At 46.6% G+C, this 13,353-nt stretch overlaps 1 protein-coding gene across 2 annotated transcripts in view; it reads right to left on the bottom strand.

Annotated features, from left to right (window-relative positions):
* hyou1 (hypoxia up-regulated 1) overlaps positions 1 to 12,574 on the bottom strand; it is a 38,831-nt gene extending 26,257 nt beyond the window's left edge. For both annotated transcript variants that reach the window (XM_063202681.1, XM_063202680.1), the window contains exons 1-14: positions 12,327 to 12,574; positions 11,289 to 11,361; positions 10,832 to 10,925; positions 10,157 to 10,235; positions 9,080 to 9,234; positions 8,455 to 8,531; positions 8,085 to 8,266; positions 6,678 to 6,793; positions 5,724 to 5,910; positions 4,823 to 4,957; positions 4,495 to 4,577; positions 4,177 to 4,309; positions 1,308 to 1,495; positions 85 to 223 (exon numbers count right to left, since the gene is read on the bottom strand). In XM_063202681.1, coding sequence (XP_063058751.1) covers positions 85 to 223; positions 1,308 to 1,495; positions 4,177 to 4,309; positions 4,495 to 4,577; positions 4,823 to 4,957; positions 5,724 to 5,910; positions 6,678 to 6,793; positions 8,085 to 8,266; positions 8,455 to 8,531; positions 9,080 to 9,234; positions 10,157 to 10,235; positions 10,832 to 10,925; positions 11,289 to 11,355 — 1,635 coding nt within the window. In that variant the 5' untranslated portion in view covers positions 11,356 to 11,361; positions 12,327 to 12,574. The remainder of the gene's footprint in view (positions 1 to 84; positions 224 to 1,307; positions 1,496 to 4,176; positions 4,310 to 4,494; positions 4,578 to 4,822; positions 4,958 to 5,723; positions 5,911 to 6,677; positions 6,794 to 8,084; positions 8,267 to 8,454; positions 8,532 to 9,079; positions 9,235 to 10,156; positions 10,236 to 10,831; positions 10,926 to 11,288; positions 11,362 to 12,326) is intronic.
* Between the last annotated feature and the right edge of the window lie 779 nt (positions 12,575 to 13,353).

Raw genomic sequence — 13,353 nt, 5'->3', positions numbered from 1 at the left:
AGTACTGTAATGAGGCTGTAATGTAAAGCCTTTCCCTGTATGTATATGTGTATAATATGAAGCCTCAAGGTTATTGAGTCTTACCCTGTCCAGCAGTAGTACCCCACTCTCGTCCATGTTGAAGTGGGCCTTGATGCCTTTGGACTCGGCGTCGCTGTGCTTCTTAAAGCTGCCGCCCACACCCATCAACTTCACCGTGGTCAGGTTCAGGGAGCCGAACGCACTGCACACACACACGCACACGCACAGAGAAAGGAAGTTATTTAATGTCCTCTATTTTTTACAACCCTCACAATTAATATAGTCTTTTGTACTATAATAGGCCAAGGTAGCTAATGCTGTGCTCAATTGATGCGTGGTCCACTGTTTTCAATACAACACTGCACAACGGCGTCGTTGTCCGTGGATTCCGTCTGCCGATTATAGAGTTCTATTTTGTCAGCACAGTCCCTTGTGGGTGGATGCAGGGATTTGTATGTTTTGTCTATTTGTGTCAATTTGTGTTTATATTCTGTTTTTATTCTGTGAGACCAAAGGCAATTTTCATGCTGGCATGACAACAAAGTCTATTCTATTCTATTATCCATGCTCTGTTGTGATGATGAAATGGCCAGCACCAGTGTGTGGGGGTAACCGAAATGGTCAGAGCCGATAGCGCTTCACAGTGCTGTCAAAGAGGTATGGGAGGAGGCCCTTCACCTTGTCATCACCCGCATGTTGCTACCATTCAGCTACCTCAGCTGAGATTGTGTTCCTTTAGGAAGCTAATGTCTTAGTTGCCGTTGTTGATGGAGTTTAAGTTATTACGTTTAATGTGTTAGTTGATAGAGTTTTAGTGATCCACCAAGTCATCCTCACCTGAGCTCGTGCTCCTTGAGGAAGCTGAGATCTCTGTAGTTGATATTGAGCTTAACTCACTAAGTTATTAAAGTTAATGTGTTAATTGATATTGAGCTTAACCCACTAAGTTATTAAAGTTAATGTGTTAATTGATGTTGAGTTTAACTCACCAAGTTATTAAAGTTAATGTGTTAATTGATGTTGAGTTTAACTCACCAAGTTATTAAAGTTAATGTGTTAATTGATGTTGACTTTAACTCACTAAGTTATTAAAGTTAATGTGTTAATTGATGTTGCGGTAACTTGTCATCTGGCCACCTCACCTGAGATCGTGCTCCTTCAGGTGAGGTCTCCATAGTTAATATGGAGTATAATTTAATAAGTGACTAAGTTTAATGTGTTAGTTGATGTAGAGTTTAACTTACTAAATTCTTAAGTGTAATGTGTTCATCATCTGGGCATCTCACCTGAGGTCGTGCTCCTTGAGGAAGCTGAGGTCTCCGTAGTTGATGTTGAAGTGGAAGTCGTCAGTGTATCTGTTGAAGGTGATGACCTTCCTCTGGGGGTAGGGGGACATGCGCTGGAACAACACACGCCTGTTATGCTTCAGACTCCTGGAGCCGTCCTCCTCCTCTGCCTCCCTGCTGAACTCAACCTGGTAACACAGGAGAGGAGAGGAGAGGAGAGGAGAGGAGAGGAGAGGAGAGGAGAGGAGAGGAGAGGAGAGGAGAGGAGAGGAGAGGAGAGGAGAGGAGAGGAGAGGAGAGGACAGGCATTGCATTACATTATACTCTTGTTATGCTTCAGACTCTCAGCTGAGCTCAACCTGGTAACACAGGAGAGACACATTACATTACATTACAGCATCTGCCCATTATGCTTCCAGTATATCATAGGATTGTGGAGTATGTGAGGGACACCAAGAGTGTGAGAAGGTTCCGGATGGGGAAGGCAGTGTGAAGGAGTGCGTTACGGAGGGATGTTGTGTTAGTTGCATGGACTAGTCAGCACACTACCACATCCACACCACATGGGGGCACCGACTACCTTTTGAGGCTCTGCCTTTAAGAACAGTGGAAGCCATATTGGAAGGGAAGCGGGAGTGCGTTGCAATATGTGACCTTGCCTCCTCCACTTGCTTCTCTCACAGACATCATATAAGACTAGATGCGTCGTCCGCGTTCCCGTCATGCAAGCCGAACGTCCGCGCATGGCGGCCATGATAGAGCAGCCTGCTGGCTCAACCAGTTGCAATGAGTTTTTGGTGTTGTATACTCTTCAGATGGCCATAATTCCCTCAAATTTATTTCGATTTTCGAAATGGTTGGTTTTTTACACAATATAAAAAATTCCAAACGAAAGTATATGTTGATACTGCATAGTGATGCATATCCACATTATTATTATATTATATTACATTATATTATAATGTTCATAGGTCTAAAATCATGTATAATATAATTCAGTAGGCTTATTCAGGTAATTAAATAGACCCCATAAACAAATGCACAAAGTAATCTTTTATATTTTCAGTAAAATAACAGATAAACGTTCACTTTAGTCTACATTCTGCTTTGGTTTCGACAGCTCCACCTTGTGTTCAAAATGAGTCGTGACGCAAAAGCCATCCAGATAGAATTAACTTGTTGCGCTGTAGGCTACATCTCTCTTCCAGTACGTCATCTCTGTCGTCTATAATTTGATGCAATGAATATATCCATGCCGTCAACGTAATGCACAGCAATGATTAAAATGTGTATTAGCTCTAGGTCTATCTATTTTTTTGGACAAATAGGTTAAAGGCCAACTTCCGATAAAACTCAGTTTTACTCACTCCTTTCGAAGATCGGACGGTCACCCCAAGTTAAACTCACTTGCAAGGCTCTCATAGCGGTGCGTCAACTCTCCTGGCTGTGTTTCCCGGTGTTTCCCAATTTACATCAATAATGCAGAGAAACGAGCGAATCACGAAAGCCTTTCTGTGTTTCGTCACGTCGAAAGAAGGCGTTGCCCACAAAGGTTTATATCGACCCATTTATCTAAAAACATGTTGAGTAATTTTTTTCTGCTTGTTTTCAAAACAAGCAACGTCTGGTGGTCCGAAACATAGCTTAGCTTAGCTATCAGCTGGTTGCTACTCTCAGGTACACACACAGCCCAAAGCCTCATACATAAAGCCTGCTCACTCCGGTTGCTCCGTGCCTACAGCTCGCCTAGGGGTCGCTGTCGAAAGAGCACAGCCCTGAATGGAGCCTGCACGCCTCCGCTGGCGCCCCTATAGTGCAGTACCACCAGGGGAAGTGGCGACTCTGTTTGCCATTACATTCTCTCCCAAGGCTGGAGGACTGAGCCAATCAGAGACGCGTTTCTTTGAGAGCAGGAGGAGTGAGCCAATCAGAGACGCATTTCCACGAGAAACACGGAACACTCTCTCGTTTCTCCACAAGCCACCTTGCCAGCTTGCAAAAACGTCTTGAAACAAAGCAACCAGAACGTTTTTTAAAACAGGACCAACGCGTAACACATTCAATAACAATTGGGAACACGGCAATATTAATTAAATTACGTTGAGAGGCGATCTTTAAGTGGGAAGCATAGGCCTATTACTCTCCTGGGCGTTTTACCCCAGTCTTAAGGAGCCCTACCATTTATAAACACGTGTCAATATTTCAGCGAAGCAACAGAATACATTTTTAAGTATCCCAACGTTTCAACTCTTCACTTTACTTCAGCTGTAACGGAGGGTCTGTGGAGAGTTTAGGCTGCTCTAATATGGCCGACCTGTGCGGACGTGCTTGAAATACGCGATGACGTATCTAGTCTTCATATATGATGTCTGTGGCTTCTCTCCTCGTACCAGGAAGTAATACGTCATGATGACATCACTGACAAAAGCATTATATTTCAATATCTTGCAAAAGCTCAATTGTAGAGTCTGCTTCTCATTTGAAATTGGGATGTTGAATGAAAAACAGTCCCTCAAAAGTTGATGTGGCTAGGCTGACAGCTGGGAAACTTTATCGTTTTCTCCACGGAGGAGGGGCCAGGAGGCAGGACGAGGAGACAAGCGCAAGTGGAGGAGACAAGGTCACATATTGCAACGCACCCCGGGAGAGTCACCTGGGAAGTGGGCTTTTGAACTGGGGAGCACGCAGCGCCTGCTCGCACGCTGGAGCTGGTTTGGCCAGAGAGCTCACATACATATGGACCCTGAACGTCCTAGGACATCTATGGGTCCCATGGACCTTTGTATTTTATGGAAGATCGTGGGTGGGGTTTCCCTCACAATGATGGTCACAGGTTCGAACCCCGCCCCAGTAGGAGGTGTGGCCTCACCTGTATGGGGAAGAGGGCGGCGTCCCTGACGATGAAGGGTTTGACCTTGAAGGCCTTGCTGAGGGCGGCGGCCTGGTAGACAGCTCCCATGGCAGCGGCCTCGTCAGCGTTGATATTCTTACCCAACTCCTCCCTGTGGACAATAACAATAATCATCATAAAATGAATACATTATAACAGAGTGTCATGTGAATATCCTGAGCGTGTGAATATCTTGAGTGTTGAATATCTCAAGTGTGGTGTGAATATCTTGTGTGGCATCTGAATATCTTGAGTGTTGAGTATCTCAAGTGTCGTGTGAGTATCTTGATGACATACTTGCGTGCGGCCTTGAGTAGAACCTCCTGCACCTTCGGAACCCGCGTAGCTCCTCCCACCAAGATCACCTGCTCGATCTCATCCTGCAGAGGACCAATCAAATCAGTCAAATCAGTCACAGCAACCCCAAAGGCAAATGGACTGTATTTAAATAGCGCTTTCCGAACACTCAAACCGCTTTACCATGTCTACCCCTCACTCATAAACATCTTCACGCAAGCAAACACACACACTTGTGACACCAACTCTGAAGGAGATGAGAGCGTTTTGAATGGACACACACACGCACACGCACACGCACACACACACACACAACTGTGTTCCTCACCAGAGACATCTCTGAGGAGGCGAGGGCGTCCTGGATGGGTCCTGGTACCCTGTCGAAGAGGTCCAGACACAGCTCCTCAAACTCCGACCGCGTCACCTTGGCCTTGAAGTCGATGTCATCCATCAGCCCCTCCACCTGCAACACCACAGAGTTTTAGTGACCGGCGCCAAGGAGGTTATGTTTTCTGTCCATCTGTCTACTACAGTGATTCTCAAAGTGTGGTCCGGGGACCACTAGTGGTCCGCGACAGAGCTAAGGTGGTCCACGAGAGGATTTCTACTTTTCCAAGATAAGCTAGCAGTGGACTATATTTGTAACATTTTCATGTTTTCAACACAATAAGACAGGCTTATAATAAAATAAAAAACTTTGAATAAAAAGTAAGTGATCTGCATCAAAATGAGCAGTGTCAAATTAGCACCCGTCAACTGTCAATTCAGTTGACAGGTGGTCCCTGAACATTTTTGGGGGGACAAAGTGGTCCTCGGTCTGAAAAAGTTTGAGAAACACTGGTCTACTAAAACAAAAAGTTATGAACAGATTACATTTTACATAGTGATTACATTTTGATAGTGATCCGGATCACAGTCCGGAACCAGGACTTTTTTTTTTTAAAGATATTTTTTTATGGGTTTTTTGGGCCTTTATTTCGGATAGGACAGTGAAGGTGTGACGGGAAGCGAGTGTGGAGAGAGATGGGGTAGGGTTGGGAAATGACCCCGGCCGGACTTGAACCGGCGTCCCCATGCGGCATGCAAGCCCAAGTGTGGGGGGCTTAGCGCGCTGCACCACAACACCCCCCTGAGACAGGACTTTTTAAAACATTCTTCACCATTGCAGGATAGGGTGAATGTTGTGGCCTATAACATATTCGATAGTCATGACCTGTGGTCTACTTCACCTGTGCATTGAATTCTGCGTTGGCGCTGAGGACAGTCTTGAGTCTCTGGGCCTCCTTCAGCAGTTTGGCCATGGCCCTGGGGTTCTCCCGCACGTCCTTCTTGGATTTCTTCTGCTCGTTAAACAGCTGAGCCAGGTGGTCACGCAGACGCAGCTCCATCTCAAACCCACCCAGAGTACGGTCAAACCTACAGCACACACAGACGACAGTTAGGAGGAGTTAGAAACATTTACAACCTGTGTCCTCGTCTGTGTGTGTGTGTGTGTGTGTGTGTGTGTGTGTGTGTGTGTCTGTGTGTGTTCTAAGCAAGTACAGGGATCAGTGGGGATGGGTATTCTATGTGAATTTTGGGTGAGGGAGAACACCTGAGACAAGGTACGCAGATGCATGGGTACAGTGCAAAATGGACAAAACCGTGAGGGGCGACCTTCCAAACTGCCATGTTGATGTTGTGGTACAGCCAAATAATGGTGGAAAACATGGTGGGCATCTGCCCCCTACAGGATACCAACAGTATCGCTTCAAGTGGAAAAGAGAGCCTCACCCGACGACTCGGTGGAAATAAGGTGGAAAAGAGAGCCTCACCCGACTGCTAGGTGGAAATAAGGTGGAAAAGAGAGCCTCACCCGACTGCTAGGTGGAAATAAGGTGGAAAAGAGAGCCTCACCCGAGGCTTTGGTGGAAATAAGGTGGAAAAGAGAGCCTCACCCGACTGCTAGGTGGAAATAAGGTGGAAAAGAGAGCCTCACCCGACTGCTAGGTGGAAATAAGGTGGAAAAGAGAGCCTCACCCGAGGGTTTGGTGGAAATATGGTGGAAAAGAGAGCCTCACCCGACGCCTAGGTGGAAACAAGGTGGAAAAGAGGGCCTCACGCGACGCCTAGGTGGAAACAAGGTGGAAAAGAGAGCCTCACCCGACGGCTAGGTGGAAATAAGGTGGAAAAGAGAGCCTCACCCGACGCCTCTGATCTGCAGCTGGGGCTGAACTCCGAACTCTTTGGTCTTCACCGTCTGGTACGTCACGATGGTCGCCGTGGTGCTGCCGGAACCCATGTCATAGAACATCACGTTCTGCAGGGAGGAAACATACAGAAACCCAGACAGTCAATCAATAATAAAACATCACGTGAGTGCAGAAGAAATGTAGACCAAGGCAAGCAAGGTACCACACAGACTTAGACGTTAAAGACGTTTGCATATTTCTAACACCTTATAGTCAGCATGATTTGTCTAAGTCTGAGGAGTTTAAACTAGCCTCAACCCAGCCAGACTTCTGGCGTTACCTGTGCTGAGGAGTGGATGTCCTTATGACGTTACCTGTGGAGTATACACTAGGCCTTGTGGCGTTACCTGTGGAGTATAAACTAGACCTTGTGGCGTTACCTGTGGAGTATAAACTAGACCTTGTGGCGTTACCTGTGGAGGTGTATACACTAGGCCTTGTGGCGTTACCTGTGGAGGTGTATAAACTAGGCCTTGTGGTGTTACCTGTGGAGGAGTATAAACTAGACCTTGTGGTGTTACCTGTGGAGTATACACTAGACCTTGTGGTGTTACCTGTAGGGGAGGTGTATACACTAGACCTTGTGGCGTTACCTGTGGAGGTGTATACACTAGACCTTGTGGCGTTACCTGTGGAGGTGTATACACTAGACCTTGTGGCGTTACCTGGGGAGGTGTATACACTGTGCCTTATGACGTTACCTGTGGAGGTGTATACACTAGACCTTGTGGCGTTACCTGGGGAGGTGTATACACTAGACCTTGTGGCGTTACCTGTGGAGGTGTATAAACTAGGCCTTGTGGCGTTACCTGTGCTGTATACACTGTGCCTTGTGGCGTTACCTGTGAAGGTGTATAAACTAGACCTTGTGGCGTTACCTGTGGAGTATAAACTAGACCTTGTGGCGTTACCTGTGGAGTATAAACTAGGCCTTGTGGCGTTACCTGTGCTGTATACACTGTGCCTTGTGGCGTTACCTGTGAAGGTGTATAAACTAGACCTTGTGGCGTTACCTGTTGAGTTGAGGCCTTGTGGCGTTACCTGTAGGGGAGGTGTATACACTAGACCTTGTGGCGTTACCTGTGGAGTATAAACTAGAGCTTGTGGCGTTACCTGTGAAGGTGTATAAACTAGACCTTGTGGCGTTACCTGTGGAGGTGTATACACTAGGCCTTGTGGCGTTACCTGTGGAGGTGTATGCACTATGCCTTGTGGTGTTACCTGTGGAGTATAAACCAGACCCTGTGGCGTTACCTGTGGAGTATAAACTAGACCTTGTGGCGTTACCTGTGGAGGTGTATGCACTATGCCTTTTGGCGTTACCTGTGGAGGTGTATGCACTGTGCCTTGTGGCGTTACCTGTTGCGTGGCGTTGATGTCCTTCCTCCTGAAGACGCCGTAGTTCAGGGCGACGGCCGTGTTGTCGTTGATGAGCTGAAGGACCTTCAGGCCCGCGATCTGGGCCGCCTGCAGGACTGCCCTACGCTCCGCCTGATTAAAAAACGCCGGCACGGTGATCACCGCATCCTTAATGACTTGCTCTGCGCAATCCACAAAAAAGAAAAGTGCACAGTTAGGTCAAGACACTCAACAAGACAGGGCCATTTTATAAATATCATTTTTAATGTAAATATTGACCAGACTGTGCTGCCGTATGGATGCTCTGGGCACTGTGCCAACCCACCTGACACTTTAAAAATCAAATTAGGAGTTCGAGATAAACACAAACCTGCGAAGTCCTGAGCGAGAGATCTGGAGTCGTTCAGGACCATGCCCAGGATCTCCTCTGGAGAGTAGACCGTCTCTCTGTGGAGCAGCACACATCAACATCAGCGTCCAGTAGGACAGCACAGACTAACATCAGCGTCCAGTATGACAGCACAGACTAACATCAGCATTCAAGTAAAAACAGCATCAGTATTCATAACGTCCAACTGCCATCATCAAGAGCATGCAAAGCAGGACACGTAGATTACACTGAATTCAACGACACCTGCAGTAAGCAGTGATGAGCTAACTGGGTGGGTCAGTAGTACAAGTAGGTTCGAGGTTCAATGGCATTAGACATCAGCAGTTCACATTTCGTTTTTGTTAAGTTGACCATCCTCCTCAAAGTGGATTGGTTAATCTACTTTACAGATTCACTAAATCATAAATATCTGCTGAAACAGTGTTGTTTCGTCTAGCTGGGTCATTTTCTAACAGCTACTAAAGCGCCTTATAAACAAAGGGAAAGCAGATACTGTACTAATACCAGAGACATTCAAACACAGAAAGTCTTTGCTAATATTATACTATACTGTACAACCATACATCTGTTTATGGTGTGCTCCCCAATCAAGCTGTTGTCTTACTGGGAGTGTCTGAAGACGGTGGTGTCTCTCTCTGTGTCCTTCTCCAGCTGGTGTTCTGGGAAGCGCTTGCTGTATAGCGCCACCTGGGGGTTGTCATGGCGCTTACCCAGCAGGCTCTGGATGTAGCGATACACCACCTTGGGGTTCTTCACAGACTGCAAACACACACACACACACACACACACACACACACACACACACACACACACACACACACACACACACACACACACACACACACACACACACACACACACACACACACACACGCACGCACGCGCAGACACACACAGTTACAGTTTTCTTCTTGTAAAATAAATAAAAAAACTTGCAGATGACGTTAAAAGGTTGCTGCTCGTTCTCATTGGTGAGCAATGCTGTTCTTCATTTACATGCTGAGGCACCAATAACAGAGAGAGGAAATCATAACTGTATTGACCAGCAGTAAAGCCGGGCTCAAACTACAAACATTTTAAATCGTGTCCGACTCTTTGAACGGGCAAGATTCTATCTTAGAACGTCGCCCGGCTTAACACTACTTTGCTGCTTCATACTCTTCAAGTATAGTTGTACCTCCAGAAGAAGAAAAACAAAACAGCACAGCACAACACTGATAATCTGAGGCATGCAAGGACAAATACCACTCTAATGGCACTGTCTTAGGGCAGTCATGGGTGAGCGGTTAGGGCGTCAGACTTGCATCCCAGAGGTTGCCGGTTCGACTCCCGACCCGCCAGGTTGGTGGGGGGAGTAATCAACCAGTGCTCTCCCCCATCCTCCTCCATGACTGAGGTACCCTGAGCATGGTACCGTCCCACCGCACTGCTCCCCATGGGACGCCACTGAGGGCTGCCCCCTTGCACGGGTGAGGCATAAATGCAATTTCGTTGTGTGCAGTGTGCAGTGTTCACTTGTGTGCTGTGGAGTGCTGTGTCACAATGAAAATGGGAATTGGAGTTTCCAAATGGGCTTTCACTTTCCCTTTTTTCACCACAGCTAGTCTGAGGGCTATGGAGGGACACTGTCCTCACTACAGGTAGTCTGAGGGCTGCAGAGGGGAAGTGTATGGGTACGTACCACTCCAACGGCGCTATCTCCAAACAGACGCTCGTTGTCCTTCAGGCAGACGGCTACCGGCGTTTTCCTCCGAGACTCCCTGTGGAGAAGAACAAGGAGACACAGGTCAGTCTCAGGGGGGAGGGGGGCGTGTAACATTTAGGATCTACACACAGCTCAGTCTCAGTCTCAGCTAACATTTAGGATCTGGGGCGTCAGCTACCCTCCTCAGCCAGCAGGTGTTTACATTTAGTATTTGGGAAGTTGACCATCCTACTCCTAACCAAAGTGGATTGGTTAATTAAGTGTTTACATTTGATATTTCAGTTAACCATCCACCACAGTCTTTGCATTTGGGATTTGTTAAGTTGACCATCCTACTCAAAGAGGATTGTTTAATTGAATGTTTGATATTTAAGTTAACCATCCACCACAGTCTTTGCATTTAGGATGTGTAAAATTAGCCAGCCTACTCTTTAAGTGTTTATATTAAGGGTGTGTGAAATTAATGGCCGTTCTCTGTCATTAAGTGTTTGCGTTTAGTGTTCAAAACTTTCAAACATTTATGAATGGTTCTGACACCCATTACGATATGAATGCCTATGACTGCTCTTATGAATGAATAAGAATATGAATATGATTATGAATAGGTTATGTATTCCTTGTTGAAAAGGATTATGAATGGCCATTTCTTACTTATTGAGTACGATCTCCATCGGCACTCCTGGTTTGACTATCGCTATTTTCATCCACTCACTCCCCAGGTCCACAGACATCACCGCTACAGAATCTGGAAAAGGGGCACGCAAACATGAGATCAGACCACACACACACACACACACACACACGGATCTGACATTCAGGAAGTGAATCTCCTCCGCAACTACAGTGGCATCCTGTTTAATGGCCACAAAACAGCAAAACCCAAACCTACATCGCCGCGCGCGCGCGCGCACACCCGCGCACACACACACACACACACACACACACACACACACACACACACACACACACACACACACACACACACACACACACACACACACACACCTGGATCTGACACCAACACCCAAATCTATATCTGCAGCCAGTGGCCAACTGGCTCACAGTGAACATTTTAATATGTTTGTTTATGTGCAAATGTCAGCTGTACCTGTTTGAGAAGGCAAGAGTGCTACTAGTGCAAGGCAGAGAAGACTCCATATCGTGATCTTCCTCATTGTGACCTGAGAGAGAGAGAGAGAGAGAGAGAGAGAGAGAGAGAGAGAGAGAGAGAGAGAGAGAGAGAGAGAGAGAGAGAGAGAGAGAGAGAGAGAGAGAGAGAGAGAGAGAGAGAGAGCATGTAAATAGACACCACGCACCAGATGGCTTCAGGAACTGCCTGTACTTACCGGCATTCAGAGACAACACATTCAGATCAGCCAGCTGACAAGACAATTCACAAAGCTGCATCACTACAAACATTAGGAAGCAGTCCTCATATATTGTGGAGGCCGTTTTGCCACACATTATATTCCATTGCAATGGCAAAATATGAACATATTGACTTGACTTCCAATGACACCTTCCGTTTTCACTCAGGAAATACATCCACCTTGTCCTTTAACATCAACAACGACACTGCCCACAGCTGGTATAAAAACCACGCGATTCAAGTTCATGAAAGATCGCTTTCCCAGATAAAGATGCTTCCGCACAGGCTTTCAGATGCGCATCGAAAGGTCCAGTCTCTTGAGAGACCGACGTGTGAATCGCTGATTGCCTGCTTCGCGGCGTGAGGTTGTGGTAGCTAGCTCTCTCTCACCAACACTGTTCAAGACCTCAAGAAGTAGGCCACGGCTATGTCGCACTGACAACTGAAAAGTCAGTTAGCGTTTACGAAAAGTTACATGAAAGTGTGTAAGTTGTTTCAGTTGAAGACTGGGATGAATGAATGAATGGATGAATGAATGCAATTAGGTGGTCCTCTTGCTAGCGTTAGGTAGCTATGCTAATAAGCCAGCACATTTGATCACTCAGGTAATGGAGCTAGCTGGCTGACTGGCTAGCAAAAGGCTGCATTGTCAGACACGCTGACTTTGCTGTCGCAATTTATCTGACGGTAGTAATGGACCGTGTGCAGTTGAAAGAATGTTTGTGTTAGAAACGCTTCTATTCAAACTATCTAGCACACCGACATGTTGGAACTTACCTCGAAGCGCCAGGTTATTTTGGTTGTGACTGGCTTCAGTGCTCGGGTTGTTTCTGTCTTTGCACGTTCTTGAACAACGGGATCACTTCCTCTTGGGTCTAGTTATAACCCTTCAACAGCTATATGTTGATCGTGTTAGAGCAAAACCGGCCTTGCTACTGCTGTGTACACATCATTCGTTCACAATTCATCCAGGATACACACTTGACTTCACAGACTTCTTGCGCTGTCTCTTTTGCAGTCACCCGGCTTGTTCCTCACCTAACCATTGGGCCCAGGACGCGGCGTGATCTGATTGGACGGCGTGGAGTCGCTCTTCCGCGAGTGACAGTTGGGGGCGTGACGTCGTCCTGTGACAGCAAGGCCCGCCTCCTTCTCTCCAAATGACCTGCTGCGATAGGTCCACGTGCTGAAGCTGGACTTGGACCCTGAATCCAGTGGTCGGCCAGAGGTTTAACAAACTTATCTGCCCTCTTGATTGGTACACGTCAAATCTTTGGGCGAAAAAAAAACTTAAAACATGCGACTAAACCATCATTACATGGAACATGTTGTTTTCTGACACAACTGACACCCCAGTTGCATCACCTCTGCTCTCACTTCAAAATAGGCTGCCTGCATTATAAACCGCATGAGATGCTGCCAGCCAGTATTATTATTTTAAAAATAATGTCACATGTAAAGTGGAGGCTTGTGGGCATCAGTGTGCTGATGGTTAGAAAGTTTTTCTGATTGGAAGACTGCAGGTATCGAAGCAGGTGGCAGGGTGCTCTCCTGACCATCTAACACAGTGTTTCTCAACCTTTTTTAGGCGAGGCACCCTTTCAATCCATGAAAAATGTCAAGGCACCCCAAACCAACAAGCCGTAACATGGCATCGCATCCGATACCACACAAGCTTAGAAAAGTAACACATTTGGAGATGTCACACACCCTATGTTCAAAGTTGCAGCTTAGTGGGCCAACCTACATTTATTTTATTGTGCGTAAATGGCAGATGAAAGATTCCACTGACTACGCATTTATG

Source organism: Engraulis encrasicolus, chromosome 7 (assembly GCF_034702125.1).
Source record: "Engraulis encrasicolus isolate BLACKSEA-1 chromosome 7, IST_EnEncr_1.0, whole genome shotgun sequence".
Classification (NCBI taxonomy): Eukaryota; Metazoa; Chordata; class Actinopteri; order Clupeiformes; family Engraulidae; genus Engraulis; species Engraulis encrasicolus.
This window is presented reverse-complemented; position numbering and strand designations above follow the sequence as displayed.